The 27617-nt window shown below is 34.2% G+C and overlaps 2 protein-coding genes and 1 long non-coding RNA gene across 4 annotated transcripts in view; 1 reads left to right on the plus strand and 2 right to left on the minus strand.

Moving 5' to 3' along the window:
• Window positions 1–10130, minus strand: part of LOC106669432 (scavenger receptor class B member 1-like) — a 22049-nt gene extending 11919 nt beyond the window's left edge. The window contains exons 1-5 of the mRNA XM_014398914.2: window positions 9958–10130; window positions 9801–9892; window positions 1071–1228; window positions 870–1011; window positions 611–817 (exon numbers count right to left, since the gene is read on the minus strand). Of these exons, the coding sequence (XP_014254400.1) occupies window positions 611–817; window positions 870–1011; window positions 1071–1228; window positions 9801–9892; window positions 9958–10048 (690 nt within the window). The 5' untranslated portion in view covers window positions 10049–10130. The remainder of the gene's footprint in view (window positions 1–610; window positions 818–869; window positions 1012–1070; window positions 1229–9800; window positions 9893–9957) is intronic.
• Window positions 10131–11984: 1854 nt separating this feature from the next.
• LOC112127730 lies at window positions 11985–13348 on the plus strand. The gene is made up of 2 exons (XR_002910701.1): window positions 11985–12116; window positions 12524–13348. It is a non-coding gene; the product is annotated as an uncharacterized LOC112127730 (long non-coding RNA).
• Window positions 13191–27616, minus strand: LOC106669365 (peroxiredoxin 1-like). Of its 2 annotated transcripts, XR_001340925.2 has the most exons (7): window positions 27336–27616; window positions 20783–20932; window positions 20534–20718; window positions 17130–17315; window positions 16994–17070; window positions 13563–13680; window positions 13421–13494 (listed from the first exon to the last, which is right to left on the minus strand). XR_001340925.2 is itself a non-coding variant. In XM_014398794.2 (6 exons), exons 2-6 carry the CDS (start codon window positions 20911–20913, stop codon window positions 13417–13419), a joined length of 657 nt encoding a protein of 218 aa, XP_014254280.1. In that variant the 5' UTR covers window positions 20914–20932; window positions 27336–27616; the 3' UTR covers window positions 13191–13416. The 2 variants fall into 2 exon arrangements, 1 of the variants encoding a protein (XP_014254280.1); XM_014398794.2 differs by lacking the exon at window positions 13563–13680 and having other exon boundaries at window positions 13191–13494.
• Window position 27617: the final 1 nt, after the last annotated feature.

A 27617-nucleotide genomic window follows, 5' to 3' on the forward strand; every position in this document is an offset into this window, starting at 1 on the left:
GCTCAAGTGGTAGAGCAGCGGTGTATCAAGCCGAAGATCGTGGGTTTGAATCCCGCCCATTACACAGACTTTTTTATCCTTACTAAAAGCCTTAATTAATTTTACTAATGAATGTAATAACATGGATTTTGGATAAAATCCCGAGGTGTTATAAATATTTAATTGGCACTCTGGGCATTGGACAGGAAAATAATGCTCTGGCTTATCTGATCTAAAAATTTGTTTGCTATAAAGTGTGCTATTTAAGAGTAACTTAACTAATCCAATTTTCAAAAACTAATTTTTTGGATTACTTTATTGGAGGTTTTGTGGATGTTTAGGAGGATTTTTGTAACTTTTTATATAACTAGTTACACGATCTTATATAGTATTTTGAAAATGCTTTGAAAAAATGGCAAAAAGGAGGGAAAATTCAAAAGGTGGAGTTGAGATGGGAAGTTAGTGTCCGAGTGGATCGAGGTCATGATGGATCAAGTGGTAGAGCAGCGGCGTATCTAGCCGAGGATCGTGGGTTCGAATCCCGCTCGTGCCATTAACTTTTTTATCTCAACTAAAAAACCTTAATGAACTACTTGAACTTGTAACTATTGTAAAATACGACATTTTTTACTTGTGCAAGAACTCCAAATTTCGGAATGTCTTCGTTGTTTAATAATCTTGAGAGAATCCTCATTGTGGATGATAATCTGTCCTTATCGGAGCCAAATATCAAGTCTTTCGCCGAATAAGATTTGAACGGGCTCGCTTTCGCCGTCGTGAGCATCAACCTGAGGGCACCGGTGTTGAATACGTTTCCGATATTCTTACTGATGGCAGCCTGGAAAAAAAATTATTGAAAGGTGTGGCTTAGAAGTAGACGAAAGACGTACTAGGACAATAACGTCGGGCGTGATTATCGAATCGTTGAGCGATCCTTTCGAGAGCTCCGGTCGAAATTGATGGGTCATATTTTCGTTGTAAGTGACTAATTTGTCACTTTGGAAGACGACGTTCTCCTTGTGCATCCTCTCCCTGAAAAACTCCAAATTTTTTATTCACTGAAGTTAAACAAAATCATAAATTTCAGTTACTCGAAAACGTAAGGGCCAAGTTCTTCAACTTTCAATTTTTCTCCTTTGTTGAGTCGGTCGATATTCGTGTAATTGAAAGGGTACACGTACGCAAGTGAGTAGGCATCGGGTTGTTTCCATATATCGTAAATACGAGTGCCGTTGATTACTTTGAGCCTCTAAAAAACAACCATGCATTATGATGATTGTTACAAAACAAAGAAGCGATTTTATATAGAAAAACAGCGTTATTCAGACACAATATTTTGATACAGTTTTCAGAGATTATTCGGATAACGTGAGATGCGGTCTGGTGTGGCGTAGGTTTTAGAAAAACAGTTTTCTTTATCGTGCCAACGTTTCAATCTTTATTGAGATCATCTTCAGAGCTTGGGATTTATAAACATTATTTAAACTTTAAAAATAAATGTAGAATGTGAAAAAAATGAATTTATACAATGGCATAGAATTTTAGATAAAAAATGAATTTATACAATGCTAGAAAATTTTAGATTAAAAAATGAATTTATACAATGCTAGAAAATTTTAGATTAAAAAAATGAATTTATATAATGCTACAAAATTTTAGATTAAAAAATGAATTTATACAATGGTAGAAAATTTTAGATTAAAAAAATTAATTTATATAATGCTACAAAATTTTAGATTAAAAAATGAATTTATACAATGGTGGAAAATTTTAGATGAAAAAAAAAATGAATTTATACAATGGTAGAAAATTTTAGATGAAAAAAAATGAATTTATACAATGGTAGAAAATTTTAGATGAAAAAAATGAATTTATACAATGCTAGAAAATTTTAGATTAAAAAAAATGAATTGATATAATGCTAGAAGATTTTAGATAAAAAATGAATTTATACAATTTTAGATTAAAAAATGAATTTATATAATGCTAGAAAATTTTAGATAAAAAATGAATTTATACAATTCTAGAAAATTTTAGATTAAAAAAAAGGAATTTATGTAATGCTAGAAAATTTCAGATAAAAATATGGATTTATACAATGCTAGAAAACTAGATTTAAAAAAATGAATTGATATAATGATAGAAAATTTTAGATTCAAATATTATAAAAAAATTCTATCATTATATAAATTCATATTTTTTAATCTGAAATTTTCTAGCAATGTGTAAATTCACTTTTTTCCACATCCTACATGTTTTTGTTAAATTTAAACAATGTTTGTAAATCCCAGCCCCTGAAGATGATCTCAATAAAAATCGAAACGTTGGCACAATAAAGAAAATGTTTTTCTAAAACCTACATCACACCAGACCGCATCTCACGATTTCCGAATAATCATTGACTAACAGCCACTAAACACCACACACTTAAAACAATATTTTATATCCAACCAATGTACATGATTTTGTTATCATTTTTATAATAAAAAATATATATCAAAATTACTCTGTTGTCAACAATAAGGTGTTCTTTTTATAGAATCTTAACTCTATACATCTAAAAATCCAAGTAGAAAATTCCTGCTAGGCTTGAAAAATGTCAAATCGAATATTTACAGTGATGATGGGCACTAGCTAATCTCAAATATTCCAAAACAAAACACGTAAACAAAAGTAAAATAAATTCAACCACTACAGAGTTATTGGAAATAATCAGAATAATTGATGTTAAGAGCAACAAAATTACATCTTTTGTTCAAATTTGGATACAGAAACGATTCATTCCCTTGATATTTCTTCATCAAATTAAGGACCTTCCTCGCCGTACCTAAGGGAGACCCTATACCGGCGGACAAAAGCATCTGTTTTTCCGCTGGCCAACTTAGGAACTTTTTGTCAGAGGATTTCTGTGGGTTTCATACTGTGCACAGTGGAATAGGACATGTGCCATGTCCTGATTCACGTCGCACCTTCTGCAGATTGCAGATGTTGACAGGCGGATCTTCTTTTTATGCATCAAACCTCAACCCACATCAAATTTTTAGACCTCCTTTTTATCTATCAAACTTCAACCCACAACAAATTTTTAGCTCTTCTTTTTATCTATCAAACGTCAACCCACAACAAATTTTTAGTTCTCCTTTTTATGTATCAAACCTCAACCCACAACAAATTATTAGATCTCCTTTTTATGTATCAAACCTCAACCGACAGCAAGACTTGCTCCTTTGGTTCCAGAAAAAAAGATTAGAAAAAATGTCATCAATCCTGATGCCTTGGTCTGGAGTTATTCAAAACTTACTGGAAGCGTCTTTTCATTTGTGTAACTTTTTATATATCTTAGATATTAGGATTAGACATATAAAAAGTTACAAAAATGAAAAGACGCTTCAAGTAAAGTAGACCAACATAGTACAATGTCTATTTTTTGTTTGCTATAACAATGCATTTTTATGGTTTATAAAGAGTGCCGAAAAGAAAACCGAATTTTTTTAACAAACTGTGTAAGGGGGTTATCACAAACATTTTTTTGACCTACTTCTTTAAAAGCGTCTTTTGCATTTTGTAGATTTCATATATCTCATCTCATTTAATATAACTGGTATACAATTTTCTTATCTATTGGAAATAACCCACATGTTGTTGATAGCGTTTACAAAAATAATTCTTATTCTAGGTTAAAAAAATTAAATCAACTCATAACCTTGAAATATACATAACAAACGCAAAAAAATATATATTTAAATAAATAAATGTATAAATTATCCATTAGGTTTCGTGGTCCGATTGACGAAATAACTTCTTTCAATTAATTAATCTTTAGGTAAGGTATTGGTTGAGATAAAAAGTCAGCGTCACGAGCGGGGTTCGAACCCACTGCCTTCGGCTAAATACGCCGCTGCTCTACCACTTGAGTTTTCCCTCTTTTTTGCCATTTTTCAAATGTCACGTAATCTATTCGAATCTCGGCGAATTAATCGAAAGAATGTATAAATTATTTTAAGCAAAAAAATTACTCGGCTCGTAAGATCCAATGGCAAGAACTATCGGGTATATCAACCATAAAAAGTTCAATTAAAATCCGTTAAAATACGTCTTGTTGTTAGTCATCAAAGAATAAAACCGAAGAAAGAGAAACTCTCCGAAAATAGGTGCAAAAATATTAAAATTCAATTTAAAAAAATTAGAACTGGAGACATAAAATAAAACGTTTGTGTCATTTTTGTTCGTTTCATAATCTTTCTCCCTCATTATGACATAAAATCATACTCTAGCAGAGTAATAATGTTCATTTTGTATCAAATCCAGAGGTGTTATGAATTTTTTAGTGAAGCAACAAAAATCTCCCCGGAGAATCAATCCCAAAAATATCTATGTTTTGTTTGCTATAAAATTTCGCATTTAAATACTATAAAGGGTGCTAAAAACTAATCCGAATTATTTTTTCAAAAAAAATTGTATAGCCTAGTGTATTGGAAGCGTATTGTTTTGTTTTTTTTAATTATAAATTTATTCTCATATTCTATTGTCCTACGAAAAAAAATTGATTATTATATAATAACATTGAAATACATTCACAGCAAACAGAAATCCATCTTTACAGAATATTATGTAAATTACTTAAGACATTTTGTTTTCTTTGCTACTATGTCCCAATGGCAAGAATGGCCGGACACGTCTAATATTTTTCGATCTTGCAACCAGTTTCATTGAAATCTGTGATCCACGTGTTACACTATCAAAGATATGTCGATAACAGATCTTTTCCCAGAAGATAATTGACGGTGGCAATGACAAACGATTCTTAAAAATAACAAAAACAAGCGAATGCCTGACAGTGCGTAAACTGACATTAACTTGTTGACGTCCATTATATTTCGCGGTCCGATTGACCAAATAGGGATGGTTAGGGATTTTTATATGTTTTGATGTTAGGAAGGGATTTTGATATTAAGGGATATTTTGTCCTCGAATCTTTTTCCTTCTCCGCCAGCACCATCCGTTGGTTCCACTCCTACCTTACCAATCGCCACCCAGCTGTCTCCCTTCCCAATGGCCTTACCTCCTCCTTCCTCCCTCTGAAATCTGGGGTGCCCCAAGGCTCTAGCATCTCTCCTATCCTTTTTTCCATTTATATCAATGATCTGCCCGACTCCATCCAGTCCTGTAACTATCACCTATATGCCGATGACTCCCAAATATACATATCCTTCCACCCTTCCGATCGTCACTCGGCCACTCTCAAGATCCAAAAAGACCTAAACTCCATCAACGAATGGGACCATAAAAATTCCCTAGTCCTCAATCTGTCCAAATCCACCGCCATAATTATCGGGTACAGACAACTCCTCAATTCCCTCCCCAGCATCCCACCTCTCATGCTAAATAATATCCCATCCCCTTCTGCTCTTCGGTGAAAAACCTAGGAGTAGTCTTTGACCAAAACCTTTCCTGGCATTCTCACATTTCCCAAATTTCCCGCCATTCCATTGCCTCCCTCAGCCTGTTTCGTCGGTCCTGGCTTCTCTTACCTTTCTCCACCCGCAAACTCCTTGTATCTTCCTTAAACTTACGGTGGTCTCTCGGAGGGGGAGAACGCGCGATTGATGCGTATTATGAATTGTTGCGTAAGATTTGTGTACGGCACCCCACGGAGATCCCGGGTGTCGGGGTTGTAATCCCAACTTTTCTGGCTATTCCCCTCCTTCCGTGCACAGTATTTCCTAGGTTTCTTTTCCAGTCCATCCACACTCGTCGTCCTCCTTACATCATCCAATCCCTCCAATTCAACTCCTCACATCTCACTCGTAAGACCCGCTCATCCCCAATCGACCTTATCCTTCCGCAACATACAACCCAGACATTCGAAAGATCCTTTCTGATCCGAGCCCCTAAATTCTGGAACTCCCTTCCCCTTTCTTTTCGTCACGCTGCCTCCTTTTCCTCCTTTAAATCACACCTGTATAATCACCTCCTCTCCCTCCAAGCAGAGACCTCACGTTAACATTTGTTATTTTTGTTTAATATTCTCGTAATTTTTTCTTCTGTCCTGCCTTATTTATACATTGTGCCAAGATTTCTATCTTTTTTTTACTTTTAACTTCATAGAAGGAACTTCCTTTATTTATTTCTTTATTCTTAGGGGACACCAGTCCCAGAATAAAGTTATTTTTCTTATTCTTCTTCAAATAACTTCTTTCAATTAATTAATCTTTAGGTAAGGTGTTGGTTGAAATGGAAAAGTTAGTGTCAAGAGCGGGATTCGAACCCACGGCCTTCGGTTCGATACGCCGCTGCTCTCACCACATGAGCTATCGTGACTTGTTGAAGTCGTTGCTTGATCTCCACAGTGGCACAATGACGATTACTTAGTACATTCGAAACAATAAAATAATCATCACTCTGAGATGTGACACGATGGCGATCTCATTCAAGCTTTCTTTAGTAACCTTTAAGTATCATGGTAACAATGGAAGATCCTTTGGAGATTAAGGTTTTTAGTTGAGATAAAAAAGTCAATGACACGAGCGGGATTCGAACCCACGATCTTCGGCTAGATACGCCGCTGCTCTACCACCTTAATTAATTGTAATATATTAATTGGTTAAGTGGACCACGAAATTAGTGAATTTAATGATTGAAAATGAAGTATACTTCACTTAAGCTCTCCGTGGCCATTTCATTTGTCGTCGAGAATCCAATCCGATTACACGACATATAAAAAATGGCAAAAAGGAGGGAAAATTCAAAAGGTGGGGTTGAGATGGGAAGTTGATGTCCGAGTGGATCGAGGTCACGATAGCTCAAGTGGTAGAGCAACGGCGTATCTAGCCGAAGATCGTGGGTTCGAATCCCGCTCGTGCCATGACTTTTTTATCCCAACTAAAAACCTTAACTAATTGTAATATATTAACTGGTCAAGCGGACCACGAAATTAGTGAATTTAAATCCATTGGAGAGTTGTTCTGGGAATATTAAGCACCCTGTTAAGCACGCTTGACTTCTTCCATCTTCCAAAAATGCTGATTCAGCCGAATCTGTATCACTTAAAACCATCATTCAAACAAATTTAAAACTTAAAAAAATGGTACAACTTAAAATATCAAACCACCGGAACGTTAGAAAGAAGATTTATATACTAACCAAAAAAGACCACTTTTGTTCTTCTCAGTGTGTAACATGGACTGTCTATTAAAAAATAAACTGCCCATTCCAACTGTCGTAATTTGAAGGGGTGGAAAAAAGGCTGGGAGATATCTTGGAGAGTCAATCAGTCAGGATTCCGAATCCGTCATTTGAGGCAATTAAAACATAATAATTCGGATCATTTCATTTCACTTCTCAAAACAATATTCATTAACTGCTTAAAATCTACAAAGGCGTTATTAAGCCGAAGCCAGACCCTCCTCGACCAAATTCTCACACTCCATAAAAATCTAACTTAGTGTCAACACACTCTACTCCACTTTTACAACCAACAACTGGTCCATTTAAAATTCGAATTATAGCTCATCACTGAGCACTAAAGTCCAACTTTAGATGTAACTGACTCGTTACCAACTCACCTGCTGACTTACTGACTGATCAGTGACTACACTTTTGGTGGCACCGACCTTTTGCAAACCTGGGGCTTTCTTCCCCGTAGAAGCTACTACCTTCTACCATTTTGCATTTCTTGAAGTTTCTTTTGGAGGGGGTTCTCGGGCGTCCAAAGAAGACATAAAATGTGGTGATGATGATGAGGATACTAGGAAGCAGGTTTGTACTCCCCAGGTACTGCACCCTTCCGGCTTATTGTACCTTCTAGTTCAGGGCAATAGACCCAATACTTCTCAGAAATGTTAGGTCATTGATTGTTTCTGCCACAATTTCATTCTCTAGGGTTTTTTCTGTATGCTTCTCCATTGAGCCGTCGCTTCGCATTCGAAGATGATACGTGTGGCTGTTTCCTCCTCCACATTACATAATCTGCAGATGGGATCATCGATATACATGCCCATGTTGTGTATATGTTTTCTTGGCATCTGAGACCGGTTAATAGACCTATCACTCCTTTGAGTCTAACCCTCCCCAACTGCAGCAGTTAATTTGCCAGTCTTGGTAAGGGTAGTTTTAAAATATGTTTACTGTGTCTAGGGCTACTAGAGTTTATCCACTTTTCCTTTTGTTTTATTTTGCGATGGAGGATTCTATATTTGTTTTTGTTATCCCAAGTATAGGTTCGGGGGCTTATATATGGTCTTGCGGATCCTCGTCAGGCAAGTCATTCTGCTTTCTCGTTATCCATTCCTTTGTGTCCTGGCACCTACGATATCATCTGGTGTTCTCCAGGTTTTGTAGATTTTGGATGCATTCACTGATTAATTTTGATGTGATTCTTTTACATGCTAATGCTTTAAAGGCTGTTTAGATGTCAGATCTTATGAGGATTTTTTTTCCAGTATAACCTCTTTTAAGATTTTCTAGGCCACAAGCATTGATGGCATGTATTTCTGCTTGAAAGATCGAAGTGTACTTCCCTAATGAGTTTGATTGCTCATGTTTTGGACTTGAACAGAAAATGCCCGATCCGATTCCTTGTAAAACTTGTAACATATAAAACAAATAAATCGTTTACATCGTGAAATGCGAACTTATTAAAAACATTGAAAACCTACAAATTCCTATCCAATTTGATTGTTTTTGGAGCCTAAATGAGCTTTTCCTAGCCTCTCCTTGTATAAATGTTTCTAGTGCAGGTAGGTCTAGCACAGTTTCTAGTTGCAAAAGCTTTGGACCACCAGATTAAAGATCCTTAGGTTATTTTATGTCTTATTACTGCCGTGTGTAGCCAATGAGCAATTTTCGGTTTTTACCCCCAAGATTTGCCTAGGGTTCTCTTGTGGTCGAAATGTCTTACTTGGACTTTTACATGTCCTCATTCTAATTGTTCAATACAGATAATCTCACAATCTTTACACAATTACTAATTAGTTACTCAATGTTTCTTAACTACTGATTAGTGACTACCCTTTGTCTTCTGGTAGCACCGACCTTTCGTAAAATTCTCGGGGGCTACTACCCTTTGTCACGTCTAGCTCAACTGAACAAAAACAAAATAGCCTGAATATTATTTTAATTTTTAAACCTTGCATTATTTACGAACCCTTTGTATCATTTAATAATATTTCAGTAAACTTGAAGTGGCAAATCTGCTATGTCACTGGAAAGTTTCAAATTTCGAACGTTTTGGTTCTTGAGTTTGTCTTAAATACTATAGATAAATATTTATTTAGAAATCGTGAGATGCGGTCTGATGTGATGTAGGTTTCAGAAAAACATTTTCTTTATCGTCCCACGTTTCGATCTTTATTGGGATCATCTTCAGGGCAGAGTGGACACTCTCGACACGACATGCAAGAATGGCACAATTACACAGAAGACAAACACTTTGAGCCCTGAAGATGATCTCAATAAAGATCGAAACGTTGGCACGATAAAGAAAATGTTTTTCTGAAACCTACATCACACCAGACCGCATCTCACGATTTCTAAATAAATATCGATTAACGGTCACTAATCACCACACATTACTATAGATAAAGCAAACATTATTTTAATTTTTTTTGTTAAGACAAAACTATCTGAATAAAAAACCTTATTAGATCGGGGACAAAAGTAAAAAATTTTAACCTGGTTTTAAAATTCTAAAAATTTAAAATTATCTGAAAAAATTGAGTTATGATTTTTTTGTTTACTATGTGTTCGAACTAAATTAAATCACCATTTTCTACCAAGAAACGTAAATTATTAGAAACAGGATAATTTTTCTAATTACTTACTTGTAGGATGAAACGTTCGAATGAGTCTGTCGTCCAGATTCGCATGGCTACATATCCAGTTGTGATAAAAATAACGAAAAATAAAAACACACCTAAAATACCGTCTCTTGTTACCCATTGAATACCAAAGAGTAAATAAATTTACAAAATTACTAACCCGTGACTTTCAGTGTCATGCAATATTTGAAATCCATTTTGTACCTCATGGACGGATTCTTTCTTAACCCGTTGTCACACAAATCTTTCATAACTTTCGAAATGCTCACTAGTGAAAAAAGACAATATTGTACTCGTGCAGAAGATGGTGCGTCAATGGTTGTAAACGTTATAATAGACATAAATTGAGATTAAATAGCAAAAAGAGATAAAGAGTCGCAACTTTTTTTTGTTCTAATATTGATAACGATAGATTTTAAATCTGCCAATGTTTCTCTTCGAGAAGTGTGCAGATAATAATCCTATTATCTGATCTGCTCAGATCCCTGAAAAAATTTAGTTCCTGACCTGTCAATCTAAAAATGTCTGGTCCTTACATTTTTTTTGCAAAATTAAATTAAAACAATATTTTGAACTAATCCTAATATGATTAAAACATGAACTAAGGTCATGTAAAGTATGCACAATAATGGTAATAAACACTCATGGTTTCTTAGATTCAATAAAATATTTTTTTTCTATTTCTAAAACTTTGGCGATTAAAATTTACTGTTTTATTTTAAATTCTGTTGCTACAATAGTTGCCAAATGTGGACCTCTAGTTTCAAAATACCCGGTAAACCTGTCCAAAATGCTCCTTCCTACCGGGTAATCATCCTGCTTTCCTTCTCAAAGTGATTCGAGAATATCCTCCATAAATGATTAATCCTGATACTCAGCTCCTCCAATTTCTGTCATCAGTTTCCACTCCACTACTGACCGTATATCCTCATCGCGAGCGCAAAGAATTCTGTATGAGCTGTCTGAGCGTTTAACTACGTTTGGCTTCCTGTACAAACTAAAGCGTATCCTTCCAAATATCCTCAACCTAACGTTTGTTCAGTATCCACCAAGGATTGCTTACTCCCAATATCGTCCTCTAGCCGGGAGTACCTCAGGGCAGCGAACTTAGACCGATCCTTTACCTCCTCTACACAGATATCTCAACTTCACCTTCCACCATCCTTGCATTCTTTGCCCACGACACAGCTGTATGATCCCGATCCCACAATTGCTTCGTTAGAGCTCCAAGCACAACTGCAAATAGCCGAATGAAGCAAAAGCTGGCGTTAAAGTTTAATGCAAGGAAAAGCACTCATAAATCATTGACCCTCTGAAGCAAAACAACAATCCTCCATAATAGACCCATCCCGAAATTAACTGCGTCCGCTACCTCGAGTTCCAACAAGATTAACCTGGAACCAACACATACAAGATCTCAGAACCATAGACAATGCTCCTTACGTTTCCTCCATCACCCTCTCACGATGACCTCAAATTCTCTCTCGTGCAAAAAATAATCCACAAAACATTTTCCAATTTCCACAATAAACTCTCCCCTCACCCCAATCGAGTTGCCCAATCCTAATTCGACAGAAATCTCCTCTATAATCTCACCTGACGACTGAAGAGGATCTACATCGCCTACCACACATAATCTCACACTAAAAATTCACGCTAATAAATACATGTCTCAACATACATAAAATGAAACACAAAACGTTATCAGTGCAATGTACCATAAAATACCATAAAACTATCATTTCTTCCAGGAATTTAAACAGGGGACCCATATGCGTGAAATATTGCTGTCTAAAGAACAAAATGACAAAATTTCTTAGTCATATTCAGCCTTGAGGTAAAATCCTCTGAATATTATTATAGTTTTCTTAAACCAAATTTAGTCTTAAAATTTAAAACTGTACTATTAAAATTGTATCTGTATCGCAAAAGGAAGTGATAAGTTGGGATAGGATAACTCCAAGGTTATCCTTCCAAAAAGATTTAATCTCACACGATAAAACCCATCAAGGTTGCACTCAATACGATTTAAAAATATTATTAATCTTTGTGATAATAGTGTAAGGACTTGGCGATTGCAGCTCTCTCCATTCTGTTAGACCTTTAAACCTACAGTTACATTGTACAATAAAAATTTAAATTTTAGCATACTAGTTTTACTAAAAATATATATTAATCAATTTTTCATCAGCTATATCCAAAACGTAAATTTAAGTTTTACACCTGGTGCCCTAATTAGTTCATTAAAGTTCAAACTGATGTCCAATATGCAAGTTCATAGGGCTTGGTCTTCAATCGACTCACAGGACGATTATGAAGGTGAGACTGTCGATTTTGGATGTTTGGAGATTTATGCTTCTGAGGATATCCCACTGGTATCCTCAGAGCCCGATGAATATTTTTATCCACATGGACAAATGTCATCAACCATGTTCCTTAATCAACTGCTTATGATGCTAAAAATCCGGCTCAGTTTAATGATCTGGTTATAAATGAGGGTTTTGGGTTGGCAAATTCAGTTTAGAGTCTAGTGTCATACTTATGTACTTCACTGTTTTGTGTTGGTAATATTTTTACGCTTATATCGATTATTTTGTCTGTTTTTTCTGTTTGTAAAATTAATGTTTGCAGAATTATATTCATTTATTTTAAGTTTCCAATTTTGTTATCTTCTGTCATAAGTTGCAAGATTTTGTCAAGGTTTCAATAGTATTTTCAACTAACAGGTGCGGTGTCATCAATCACTGGTGTAAAGCAAATACAGAATAGGTCCTAGTACGCTTCCCTGGGAAACACCAGCCTTTATTTTTGAAAATGATTAGGAAATGTTGAACTACAGTTATAAATGGACAAATTCTACCATTGGCTGAAGAACCCTCCTCACAGAATCAGTGGATTATCTAACTTATTAGAAACATGAATAATTTGTATAATTTTTGAGGTTAACTTGTAAGGTTCACTAACAACTACTTTCATAAATATCTGTTCTCAATTAATCAACTGTGTGGTTTTTTTGTTTCTAAAATTAATCTGTACAGACTCTGTCATGGTACATTTGAATGACTCACGATGTAGAGCCTTTCTGGGTATTTTGGCCATCAGCTTTTCCTTCATCCGTAGACCTAACCTATTTGCCATTTTTCAAAAGAAAAGAAAATGCTAGATCCACACCTCCAAATCATCTCTCTCGTTTTCTTTAATGTATGTAACATTTATTTTTACATTATTTCTTAGGAATTAAATTTTATTTCAAAATTAGAAACCAATGTCGCTAAATTCTAACAATAATTAATTTTGCCACTTTGCTTGTTTTTTGTCCTCTGTTATTCATGTTTATTAACTCTGATATAATTATTATAAACAATTATGGAATAAATAAACAAAAGAGGAAGATTCATTGCTCTGTAACTCATTTATTTTTATTTTCCAATCTTTTGTAACCAAAACGTATTAAAATTGTCACAACTCATTAGGCAATTAGTATAATATCAATCTTGATAATTACAAATGTACAACACTAAGGAAAAATCCAGTAAGACAAGAAATAAAAATGTTATTCAAATGAAAGAATGAACAAAACAAAAAATTTAAAGATAAATGCAAGAAGAAACTAACATAATCAGACTTTAGGCTTTTTTATTAAGTTTTTCTCGACACCTTCAGGCCTAGTCCTCTTATTTTCCTCGACTCCATTTGGCTAAAATGAAAAACAAATCAGTTTAAAAATACAATTATGAGTTTACATAATACTGTTATATTAAAGACCTTTCAACATTATTTCATGCTTGAAATTTAAACAATACAAAAATAAAAAACCGTGGTTTTTAATCAAGAATTAAACTGTAATCTCTTCTGTGTTTACATCCCTCAAAAAGCGGACACCCTAGATTAAAGAAGTTAGTTATAGAGTACATATAAAACAATATAATCAGTTAAAATACTACACAATACAGCCAGAAAAGTAAAGTTAGAAGCACAAAAAATTATTGATCAACTTAATATACTACTACAATATGTGACACAATTGCTCATACATATTCATTTATGCATCATTTTAATTATCTACAAAAATTGATCTTAATATTAGAAAACTTTTCATTAATGACCTTGCTGACTTTAGAAAGATTTTATATTTCATATCCATGCATTTTTATCTTTCCTGATTAAATAAGAACAATGAAAATTAATAATTTGTAAGACATGAGAAAAACAAAATGCAAATGTTAACGTGCAAACTAATCCATATTAACTTGATCAAACCATAACAAACTTACCATATTTAACATGCTATATAAACATAAAAATTAATTAAATAATGGGAAATCAATAACTTCTTATTTACCCTTAAGGACACATCTCCAAAATATAAACTTAAGAAGACCTAAACACATTAAAATCAAATTGACAGATTTTATTTGTATCCATCTAACAAGGGGACGCTACAGACGTGGAATATCAATTTCAATGACTTTTTTAGGCGATATTAGATCAAAAATAATGTATGTCTGAGCATTCATGCCAATGGGCCCCACTTGGACAATATTTAAGCCATTTGTTTTTTTTAATGCTGTTTTCTGCCTTTTTGCACATGTATTTTAAGGATATTATATATTTCAGTTGATTGTTTTACATATAAGAAAATAATATGCAGGACTTATTAACATGAGAATGCCTTGTTTTGTGCATACTAGCCGGAGCCCATAAACAGAATATTTTATGGGATGGGGAGGGGTTAGAAATTTCCAAGGGGCAACGGTAGGAATCGAACCCACGACCATTATACGAGCTGAGAATCTCACCCCAGTACCCTAAAAAGTTATAAAAACAAAGACGCTCTCAGTAAAGATGGTTAAATTTTTTTAACAATTTGGGATTCATTGTTAAAGCCCATAAATACAAATTTTTACAGCAAATATTTTGTTTTAAACTGGATTAAAATACAATACATACAACATAGCAAAGTAGGTTTTTAAAAAAATTAGCAAGAAACAAAGTAGATATTATTTTTCTGCACCCAGAAAACCCAGTAAATACAAATTATGGGAAAATCAAAAAGGGTTTTTTTATTAATCTAACGCCTCCAAATGATTTTTTTCAAAAATGTTCAGTAATTGCATAACTTTGACCTCTGTAAATTAAATAAAAACCTTGTTGACAAAAACCAAGAGAAATTAATTTTACTAAATTCACTAGTTTCGTGGTCCGCTTACCCAATTAAAATCTTTCAATTAATTAAAGCTTTTAGTTGAGATAAAAAAGTGTCACGAGCGGGATTCAAACCCACGATCTTCTGCTCGATATGCCACTGCTCTACCATTTGAGCTATCGTGACTTCGATCCACTCGGACACTAACTTCCTATCTCAACCCCACCTTTTGAATTTTCACTCCTTTTGGAAAGGAAAAAAAGGAGGGAAAATTCAAAAGGTGGGGTTGAGATGGAAAGTTAGTGTCCAAGTGAATCAAGGTCACGATAGCTCAAGTGGTAGAGCAGCGGCATACCTGGCCGAAGATCGTGGGTTTGAATCCCGCACATGACACAGACTTTTTTATCCTAACTAAAAGCCTTAATTAATTTTACTAATGAATGTAATAACATGGATTTTGGATAAAATCCCGAGGTGTTATAAATATAATTGGCACTCTGGGCATTGGACAGGAAAATAATGCTCTGGCTTATCTGATCTAAAAATTTGTTTGCTATAAAGTGTGCTATTTAAGAGTAACTTAACTAATCCAATTTTCGAAAACTAATTTTTTGGACTACTTTATTGGAGGTTTTGTGGATGTTTTAGAGGATTTTTGTAACTCTTTTATAACCTGTTACACGATCTTATATAGTATTTCTCTTATCCTACACAAAAGAACAAATTGACTTATATTTTTGAAAAAACCGAAATACGTGAACAAAGGCAGAAACTTTATTAGAAAAAAATTATTTAAATTACTTTTTTTAAACTCTCTGGGGGCCCAACGGCAAGAACGGATAAACATTTTTTCTATAAATCTATTTCCTATAAATACTGCAAGTCAAAAAATAAGACATACAGAGTTTGGATTTACAAATACATTTTGCATTTTTTACTGCTAAAGTTAATAAATATTTAATCTAATCTGTGAAGGTTTAAAGTAATTGTCATGTCACACATTATATGATGTGTGTATGGTAAATTATTTCTCCGAGTATTTTTATCAATATCATTTCTATTCCATTACAAAAATCCAATCGAAACATTCACTTTTTAGCATCACTATAAAAATTGCATAAAGGTTTGTTAATAAGGTTTAAGTTAATAATAATAAAGGTTGAGCATTCAAGGTTTAACATTGAAATTGACAAGTTCAACGCAATTTATATACATACAAAAAAAGAAAGAAAAAAGTGCTATTCATAAATTTTCTCCAATACTTACAATTCTGAAGATTAGTACAGAGTTTGAACTGCCACCATTACGTATATTAACCATTCCATTACTAGATGCAACCCAACATGTATATTGATTCTGAGATGATGAGGTTTGGTAAGATTTTTTTTTCCAAGGAAAGTAGTAATAATACAAAACAAAAGTATTAGTGAGGATTTTGAACAAATAATTCTACTCGTCAGTACCAACTCAATTCTACCTAATAAATTTTACATTCAAAGAAAAAAAAAAGACAAGGGTTTACAGGAGGAAAGTATAGAAACGATTGAAAATATAAGATGTTTCAGTTTAAGCTTTAAAGATCAGTTGTTCTTATATATTTACCAATTCTTACCAATACCAATTTTTTTTAAATTATTAAAAGTAATGAATGAAAAAGGAGAAGGAAATAGGAAAAATAGTTATACTTCTGTTCTTAATTGATTTATATTTCAGAAAGAATAATCTCAAATGAGTACAACTGGTTGTGATGAATATTTTTAACAGTGGAAACCAAGTTTCAGCCACTAATTTTTTTAACCTTCAATAAAGAACAACTTACCTTAGAGATTCCTTAATAAATAATAGAAACAACATATTGAAAAGTTACAAATAAGCATAGATACTACAAAGGAATAAATATTTTGTTAACAAATTAATTTAAATTTAAAAATAACAGGAACAAGTTTATACTTTTTTTTTTAAATCCACTGTTAGATAGGGCTTATTTGGTATTGGTATTATTTGGTAATAAAAAGAGATGAAAATGTTATATGAAATTAAACTACGAAACTGTTTTAAGGTAGCTCTTGATTCCGTTAGCTGTCGGTGCCAAGGTCTTTGATCCAGGCTTCCAGTTGGCTGGGCAGACTGCAAAGACAAAATGCATCAATTTGGACAAAAATTCAAATGAAATTATATAATTATACCTTCTCCATGAGTATCAGTAAACTGGAATGCTTGAACAAGACGGAGGACTTCATCGACGTCCCTTCCGACTGGCAAGTCATTGACAGTGATCTGCCTTAGATTCTGAGCCTTATCGATAATGAAAAGCCCACGGAATGGAATTCCTGTCTCTTCATTGTAAACGTTGAAATCCCTGGCAATCTTTCCTGTAAAGAGGAAATTTACTAAATCAAGTAAAATATAGTCAAAATTTCAGAAAAGGACAATTATTGTCATTACACTTATTTGGGGCAATAAGTGTAATGATCCGTTTTCCTTTCAACAATTTCTACCTTTCCCTGTTCCCCCACGATTCCTCGTGGATGAAGGAAAGCGACGAGCGGAGGGTGAGTTAGTTTTCAATTATTTTATTTTATTTTTCACTATACATTATACAATCTACTGCCGGACCATTTCACTTGGCTGGGTCTATCTGATGGAAAACTTCACAGCCAAGTCTTGCACCCTTTGTTTAACACTCACTTTAATTACAATTCACTAGTTTTCGTGGTCCACTTGACCAATTAATATATTATAATTAATTAAGGTTTTTAGTTGATATAAAAAAGTCAGTGTCCAAGCAGGATTCGAACCCACGAACTTCGGCTAGATATGGCTAGATTAATTGAAAGATATTAATTTGTCAAGCAGACCACGAAAACTAATGAATTTAATAAGTTAAATGAAGTATACTTCTCCAAAGCACACTGTGGCCATTTCATTTGTCACCAACAATCAAATAGATTACACAACATTTGAAAAATGGCAAAAAAGGAAAATTCGAAAGGTGGGGTTGAGATGGGAAGTTAGTGTCCAAGTCCAAGTGGATCAAGGTCACGACAGCTCAAGTGGTAGAGCAGTGGCGTATCTAGCCGAAGGTCGTGGGTTCGAATCCCGCTCGTGACAATGACTTTTTCATCTCAACCTTAAATTGAAAGATATTAATTGGTCATGCGGACCACGAAAACTAGTGAATTTAATAAGTTAAAATGAAGTATACCTTCACTAAAACTCTCCGTGGCCATTTCATTTGTCGCCGAGAATCAAATAGATTACACGACATTTGAAAAATGGCAAAAAGGAGAGAAATTCAAAAGGTGAGGTTGAGATGGGAAGTTAGTGTTGTCCGGGAGGATCAAGGTCACGACAGCTCTAGTGGTACAGTAGCGGCGTATCTAGCCAAAGGTCGTGGGTTCGAATCCCGCTCGTGACATTGACTTTTTTATCTCAAATAAAAACCTTAATTAATTGAAAGATTTTAATTATATTTTTTTTAAATATCAAATGTTTGCAAAGAGGGCCCTAATTTGATATTATCACGTCCAAACTCAAAAACTAACCCTGCAGAGCATAAGCATATTTACAAAGTGGCATAATCAAAATTTAGTCATTTGAGACAAAGAACAATACTGTAACAATACTGACCACTTTTGTGAGATTTAGGAGGTAGAACAGTGAAAAAAGCTGTCCACGTCTATTATTGGGAGTGTCCACTTTACAGAAAATTTTAAGGTGAAGAAGTGCAAATAGGAAGACTCCGGGAATCAGAATTTGTATCTTCAAGGGAGGTGTCCATTATAGGAAGTTTCACTGGACAGATATACCAGATCAGGGGGTCCAAACAAATGTACTTCAGAAAATAAGCTGGATAAGGGTAAAAGTGTAATTAAAGCTGAGAACACACTTACCCAATGCTACGCCATGCGACGCTACCCGACGCAAATCCAAACTTCGATTTTTCATAAGGTTGCATTACCCCCGTGCACATCTGCCTGATGCTTTACCACACTAACCTATTCTATGCTCTGCGATCCCCACTGTCCAAATTTTCATCGCATCGAGTACAGTCGAAGACAAAAGAACCAGACACTCATATTTTTATTCAAACTACGTATATATTGTCATTACATTAATTACATCATACTTATTTTAATATAAACCAAATTAACCGAGATCAACAATTCAGAAGTTTTTATAAAAATTATTTAATTATGATGGATAGGAAGAAAATTTATCAAAACACCGGAATACCATTTATTGATAGAATGAATTTAACTAACAATTTATTTCATGGGTTTGCTCATAAAATTACACCATTGAGGACACTCTTTTTGTAGTTTATTTTAAACTTGTCGTTATATTAATTACAACGTTCTTATTTTAATATAACCCAAATTAAACGAGATCAAAAATTCAAGTTTTTATAAAAATTATTTATGATGGTTAGGCAGAAAATTCATCAAAACACCTGAATAACTTTATTTAAAATAATTAAATTAAACCAACAATTTATTACACGGTTGTGCTCATAAAATTTAACTATTTATTTCATGGTTTTGCTCAAAATAATGCATTAAGAACAAAAGAGGCGTTGAGATTGTGATACTGATTTGTGACACACGCTGTGGACTGTACATGGCGTGCGCTTGACATCGGTAGATGTGCACACCCTGCCAAAATGTGGCAAGGCGTCGGGTAGCATCACATGGTATAGCATCGGGCAAGTGTGTTCCCGGCTTAACTCATTTCTGATCATTTTAATCCTCGCAGTTTCAAAAAATTTTGGTTAATACCAAACACTGAAAATGGTGACAAGCCAAAATTTGTGAATTGAAATCTAACAGATCAAAACGTTCAGAAAAGACGTAACTAGTGGTTCATCACCTCGCAGACTCTCAATTTAAAAATGTGTTTTTTTAGTGACCGGTTGTGATTGAGATTGATTTAACAACTTCACACAACACCAATATGACACCACAAGAATAGCACCACACTATATTATGCCTTGAAGAAGACCTGTATAAAGGTTGAAACGTTGGCAAAAAAATAAAAAAGGTGTTTTTCTAAACTACCTCATTCTGACCACTCCTGACGAATCCAACAAATTATTAAGGGTTAAAGTTCAAGCAAAATCAGCAATAGCTTGTTATTAGCCATTAATTGATCAGACATTACTAATCATGAGAATGAGAAAATTAATGTCTGTATGCATAATTAAATTATTAAATTAAATTTTTTTAATCATGTTTCTATAAGTATTCTAAAACATAAGTGGAAAAATTCCCAAGTGACGTCCACTTACAGGAAGCTCCACAAAATGAAATTGAAATTCATAGGAAAATTTTTACACATTTTACAATAAATTGTAATCAGATATGTCTTGTATATTGACAAATTGTAAGTTCGAAAGATTGTAATTTGAAGTATTTTCTAAAATTATTGTATAAAAGAAAAAGTGGAACCTTTATTATTATTTATCAAAGATAAGCTCAAGGTAACAAAAAATCTGTTTGTTCAGTTAAAAAAAATTTATCAAAGATGGTGATAAAGATAAAAATGTTGACTGGTGTGTCATTCCACTATATGTATATACGTACAAAATTACCTGTTTTGTCAGCAAGAAGTGGAAGCTTTATGTCACCTAGGCCACCTTCCTCCCTCGGCGTGTTGATCCAGGCCAAATGGCTGAACTGAGAATCACAGGAAATAGCGAGAACGACGCAATTCAATTTCTCAAAATCAGCGAGTCGGTCAGAAAATGCGATGAGTTCTGTCGGGCATACGAAAGTGCTGGAAAAAAAAGAGGCAATTTCATAAAGATTTCGCAATGAGATAATTAAAAATTACAACTTACAAGTCGAGTGGGTAGAAAAATAAGACGACGTATTGCCCCTCATAACTTTTCAACGAAACTTCTTTGAATTCTTTGTTGACAACTGCGACAGTGCTGAACTGGGGTGCAGGTTTTTGGAGTTGAAGAGGCATTTTTTCTTTTAAATTTTACCTACAAAATAAAATGCTTTAATAAACAGCACAATTTTCATTTATGTGTAAAACACACTAAAACTTCCAGTACTTTTTTGGTTGTATGCTCATTTTTAATCACAATTTTAATATTGTTTGACGGCAATTTGTCAATAAACAAACACTAAAGATGGTGAAATACTGAAACACATCTGAACAAACAAAAAATCAGCGAGGATGGCACCAAGATGATACCTAACTATAAAACGATACGTTATTACCCTGCAGTCCAAAATAATAATCTCACAATTTTAATATCTCCAATTCTATTGTAAAATTTAATTCCTGTCATACAGGAGAGCTCAACGTCCAACTAACCCGTAGCATGACTTAGATGAGGGATCTACAATACTTATTTTCATAGTATTTTAATTAAATTCCTTGGGACAGGATTAGAACAAAAGCGAATACAGATGCCCTAACCACTCTGCCACAATATTTATTTTTATTATTTACTCAAGACATAAACTATCATAGGAAGCTGCTGGTTCTTCCAATATGAATGTACTGTTTGCATAAATTTAAATATTCACATTGTTTGACAACGTTCCATTGTTGGACAAGGGGGTGTGAGAAGTTAAGAATCAATACGATTTACATGACAACCGGCTAGAATAAAAAAGAATAACAATTCCATATACAGTTAAGGCAAAAATGAAAACCATGAACAAAACGGCTTTATAAAGAAAGAACTTTTATTTGCGAAATATTGACGTCGACAAGAAACCTTGAAACTTCAATTTTATATAAAAGAAATATTAAGAATATGAAGAAAACTTGGTCATAAAAATATTTAAACGGAAAAAAAGTTTAATTAACAAGATGATAAAAGGCAGGATTTGATTTAAATGAAAAGAAAACAGTAAATACAAACAGAAAAAATTTAAAAATACAATTAAAAAGGGAAGAAAGCTTGAATATGTTGAAAGTTTGAAGTTTAAGTTTGCCCATTAATCAACTTCGACAACAGGAATAATAGAAATTAACCGTGTAATTTCAATTTCATGGAATAAATACTGGGCATTAAAACATTTTTAAAAAAAGAGTGTAATCCTAGAATCAAGCGTAATTCCTTCTCTAATTTATGCTGAACTTTGTCTCTCATTATGAAATCATTGCAAGAGATAAAAGTGAAAAATCTTTGGAAAAAAACTCGAAAAGTATTCATCGAAAGGATAAAATAAGGACGGGGGAAAACAAGAGATCTGAAGTCCAGGATGTGGAAAGCTTGTCAAATTACAAAAATTGAATTAGGCCGGTCATGCGATCAGAATGATGGATGGGCCAAAATAATTGTATGTGGATGCTCATACATTGGAATAGGGCTGGCGAAAAAGACGCATTCAAGCTCAATAATAGGCCTGTTTTTAAATTCATTTATTTTGTTAATTTATCATATTGGGTTGTCCGGAAAATAATGCAGGATTTTGGTATTAAACAAAAAAAAAGAAACTAGTTACTTTAAAGCAATGTTCTTTAATCAAAATAATTTCCCATACTCTCAATACATTTCTCCCAACGTGTTGGTAACTTATTAATTCCGTCTGAGTAGAATTCAGAATTTTTAGAATTGATAAAGTCAATAAATGCATTTTCCAGTTCCGTTTGATTTTTGAATATTATGTGTTGTAAGTAGTGGTCCAGGTGTCTAAAAAAATGGTAGTCAGTAGGCGAGAGGTCCGGAGAGTAGGGTGGGTGAGGCAAAGTTTCATAGCCAAGCTCCAATAATTTTTGTGACGTTACACGTGACACATGTGGTCGAGCGTTGTCATGCAACAAAATGGGCCCTTTCCGATTGACCAAAGAGGGCTTCATTACTGCCAATTTCTGATGCATGGTATTAATTTGGTTACAGTATGATTCAGCATTGATGGTTTCGCCAGGATTTAAGAAGCTGTAGTGTATTAAACCAAATGAAGCCCACCATACCGTAACCATTACCTTTTTTTGATGAGTTGGGGGCTTTGGAAAATGTATTGGAGCTTCTCCTTTGTCGAGCCACTGTCCAGAACGTCTAGTGTTATCGTAGAGAATCCACTTTTCGTCACATGTAACAATTCTGGCCAGAAATGGGTCATTTTTGTTTCGACAAAGAAGTGATGCACAAACATCAAAGCGCTGATTTTTTTGGCGATCGTTTAATGAGTGTGGAACCCAATTTTCGAGTTTTTTCACTTTTCCAATCGCCTTGAGGTGGTCAGCGACGGTCGTTTTACTGACTTTGAGTTGCTCTGCAAGTTCTCGAACAGTTGTTTTGGGGTTTTCTTCCACCACTGATCGCAGAACATCATCATTAAGAGAGGAAGGCCTTCCACGACCTTCTTCATCTTCAAGGCTGAAATCTCCCTCCCGAAATTTTTTAAACCACCTTTGCACAGTGCACTCATTAACACAACCCTCGCCCCAGACTTGGTTAATGTTTCTAGCCGTTTGGGCTCCGCTTCGGCCGAGTTTAAACTCGTAAAAGAAAATCGTACGAAATTCTCGCTTTGACATTATAAGGATGACTGAATTATTTCCAAGTAGCGGAATGCTACAGAGGTAAACAAACAATATCATTTGGAAGAGGATTAATAAGTGTTGACATTCATACAAATGAGTAATCCTGTAAACGTAAACAGAATATTTTATATAGATTTTTTTTAATGAAAACTTAAAATCCTGCATTATTTTCCGGACAACCCAATAATTTATTTAATTTACTTATTAAGAAAAGGAAAATTGTTAATTTATTATACTATAGAAATTTTTGAATTAATGTTTATATGATTACAGGACAATAAATATAGCATTGAAGAAGTGGGTTAGTAGGATCAATTTTTTCCCCTGAAGGCTCTTTAAAGCACGAAGTTGGAAATTTGGTCCAGGTGACTTTATTTTCATGCAGATGAATGAATTTCACAGATTTCCTTAGAGTGACTAAGTACATTCATGAGGAGAGAATGAAAATCATTTAGTAACAAGCTTTTGCAGATATGGTTCTTGATTAATTGTAAAAAGGTGCATTGATGCAAAATTTTCCTCCACGGCGACATCAGTGATGCAGGATGTTTTTATTTAATAGCTCATTCGTGGCAGTCATTTTTTAAGTTTAAAACGGTTAACCATTTTCCACAGGGAATTATTTTGGGGTGTCCTTAGATAGACAGTACAGCTGTCATTTCTCAGAATAAGTTTGTTACTATGAATTGTAGATTGTAACCAATTTGTCAACCTTTTGACATGAAGGTGCTGCTTTTTTTCGGATAGCCGTCTTTCAATGTTTATTAGACGTAAAAGTCATGAGGGAAGCCGAAAAAGTTAGTGTCACAAGCAGGATTAAAACCTTACATAAAAAGGTTAACTGAATAAAAATTATTGTTGAGAGATTTTCTGATTAATAGAACACAAATTGTAAAGATAAATAATATGGCATCAGAACCGTATCTGTTACCTCTGTGGCATTCCACAAGGTGGCCACATGTCACCTTTGCTCTTTAATATATTTGTTAATGATATTGTTAAGTATTTTACAAATAGTCAATTTAAGTTGTTTGCGGATGACCACAAAATATTTAAAATAATAAAATCTATTGGAGACTGTGAATTGTTACTAGACATAACTAATCTAGTTAGATGGTGTGATCTAAATTATATGACTAAATTTCATAAATGCAATGTCCATTCATAAGAAATTTAGTGCATTACAATTTAACTATAATATCTGTGATAGCCTTAAATAATATGTGTAATTTTTGTTTTCTCTCTTTCTTTTAGCCTGCATATTGAATCTATCATAAATGTAAATCTATCATAAAACTTGTTTGAAACTACTTGGTTTCTTGAAAAGAAATACAAAGGACTTTAATAGTATATTTTGCCTGAAAATATTGCTTTTTTACTCTGATAAATAATTACTCTCTTAAATACCGTTCTTACAAACTTGGTCTAAATTCTAGTCAGATATGGTATGAAACTGTTACAAATGTACTAAACATTAGTTCATTAGAAGATCGTAGATCTATTGATATTATTTTTCTTGTAAAACTACTAAGGAATATGACTAATTGTCCTGAATTGTTAGAGAAGATATCTTTTAATGTACCAGATAAGAGGACCAGATTCACTCCTCTATTCCATATACCATTTTGTAGAACTATTTTTTTCCTGATTAAATAAAAATTAATCTCTTTCCTATGCCGGTTGTCATATCCTGTAGTGCGGGCACGTACTTCCCAACTTCACCCACACCCAGGTCCAATCGTGTGTCCCGCAGACTATGCCAGGTCCGTCGCTTCCGGTGGGTGTTGCTTGCTGGATGGGTCGCTAAAAAGCTTTGCTCCCGATCCGTATGGCCGCAGGCAAAGGACAGCGAGGACCTCAAGGCAGGAAGGGAGAGGGTGAGGAGCAACCTCGGCAGATTTTTCACACCGAGGTCCCTGAGCGTCTTCTGGGTTCGCTCAGGGATGCATCTTCCCGCCTCCACTACTACACTGGCCGTCAAAAAATAGCTCTTCCGGTACAGCTCCGTGAGGGCTTCCCTCAAAACCCCGTACTTCCGCACCTTGAGGTCTGCTACCGCGTCAACGCACCCGTGGTCTCATATACGACCACGAGGTCTACGACTATAACCCCATCCTCGTCGGTCGTGATGCTAAAAAAATGCTCCCATTCCTAGAATATGTACTAAAGCTAATAACTTAAATAGTGATCTGGACTTCTGTTCAACTCTTGCCAAAATTAAAACTATATTACTCCAGATAATTTAAGTCTGTGTACTGTTGTAAAAATTGGCTGCTTGACGTCGATGTAATAATAAATAAATATATTTTAACTATTTAAGGTTTTTAAGTTGAGATAAAAAAAATTAGTGTCACAGGCGGGATTCGAACCCACGATGTTTGGCTTGATAAGCTGCGATTTGATTCTCGACGACGAATGACATGGCCACAGAGAGCTTTAGTGAAGTATACTTCATTTTAATTAATTAAATTCACTATTTTTCGTGGTCTGCTTGACCAATTAATATCATTCAATCATTTAAGGTTTTTAAGTTGAGATAAAAATAGAACACACATTTGAAAAATGGCAAAAAAGAGGGAAAATTTAAAAAGGTGGAGTTGAGATGGGAAGTTAGTGTCCGAGTGGATTGAAGTCACGATAGCTCAAGTGGTAGAGCAGCTGCGTAACAAGCCGAAGATCGTGGGTTCGAATCCTGCTCGTGCCATTGACGTTTTTATCTCAACTTGAAAACCTTAAATAATTGAATATTAACTGGTCAAGCAGACCAAGAAAAATAGTGAATTTAATATATTTTAACGTTGTTCTCTCACATAAAAAATAAATATGAAATTTTGTGCATGAAAATATAAAGTAACACCAAACAATGCAAAATAAGAGTAGTATTTTAAAAATAAGTCCTTTTCACAAATCAAATTTTTGTCTCGGTTTTATTGCAATCTAGTTGGCAAAAGATGTAATTGCATGGGAATCCAGTCTTTATTTATAACTGTTTAAAAAGTTTTTCCTGATTCCATGTTGTAATCTCAAACTAATCCTTGAACTTTGGGTCTATACAAGTGTATTTCTTTGCAAGTACAGTCATGTTCAATGTTGCCAGGGTTTTCCAATTGAACGGCAACCAAGGAGTGCAAGCTATTTTTGGTATCAAAAGTAAAAACGAGCCAGAAAATATTTTAACTAGGCAACCTTTTATTTTTCTTTTCTTTTTTTCTCTCTTTTCATAAATTAGAGAACATGTGGAAGTAATGAAATTTCTTGTCTGAACAAGATCAAGGATCATTGGTGCTGAAAAATCATTGAAATTGGATTCAAGGTTGTGCAACAAGTGAACAATTAAGTAAAATTTAAAAAATAAAATAAAACGAGAATATAATAGAAAAATTATTTCGAAAATAAAAGGATATACGTTATTAAACTTGATAATAATAGGCTATTGTTTAAGAAAATTTGGGTTTTTTTTTAGAAAATTGTGTGGTAAAAGTTTGTGAAAGATCGGTCAAATTCAGGTATGGGAACAAAGAACTTAGCAGTTCCTTGAGTGGTCCTTGAGCAGAAACCACTCGCACGTGGTTTCAAGGTTGGGGAATACCAAGTTTTTTTTTTCTTCTGTGCCGGTGAAAAATCGAAAAGTGCAGTTTTGTCTCTAATTTATACGGCAGAAAAAAAAATGTGGAAACAATCGAATAGAAAAAGCCGGCCGGGCTTTTCATATGCAAATCGCCGAGATTGGGCAAGGCCGGTCGGGTGGAATTGCGACCGGCCGGTAGTTTTTTCATTTTCCGGCCAATTCGAACATTAACCGACATAAATGCGTAAAACGGCCGAACTTAAAACTTAAAATCGGGAGAGATTATGAAAAATAATAATTTCGAACAATTTACCTGGTGAGTGTCGGAGTGATGTCTTACCAACGAGGTAGGTGGCCGATTGAAGTGCGGGCGATACGTCGACGGGCTTTATTGTCGGAACTCAAAAGACCTTGGCTGTGATGATGCCTGTGCTGTGAATAACGGGATCTACAGACGTGAGTGTTATCGATACAGACTCTGTACTTCGATAGGAGTTTTCTCCATCGATACCTGTACACCGTTGCTATCCCATGCTAAACTTTTATTTTTATTTATTTATTACGGGTAAATATACCCAGTTACAAGTTCTACAAG

The sequence above is a fragment of the Cimex lectularius genome, unplaced genomic scaffold (assembly GCF_000648675.2).
Source record: "Cimex lectularius strain Harlan isolate CLEC.00 unplaced genomic scaffold, Clec_2.1 scaffold318, whole genome shotgun sequence".
NCBI classification, from domain to species: Eukaryota; Metazoa; Arthropoda; class Insecta; order Hemiptera; family Cimicidae; genus Cimex; species Cimex lectularius.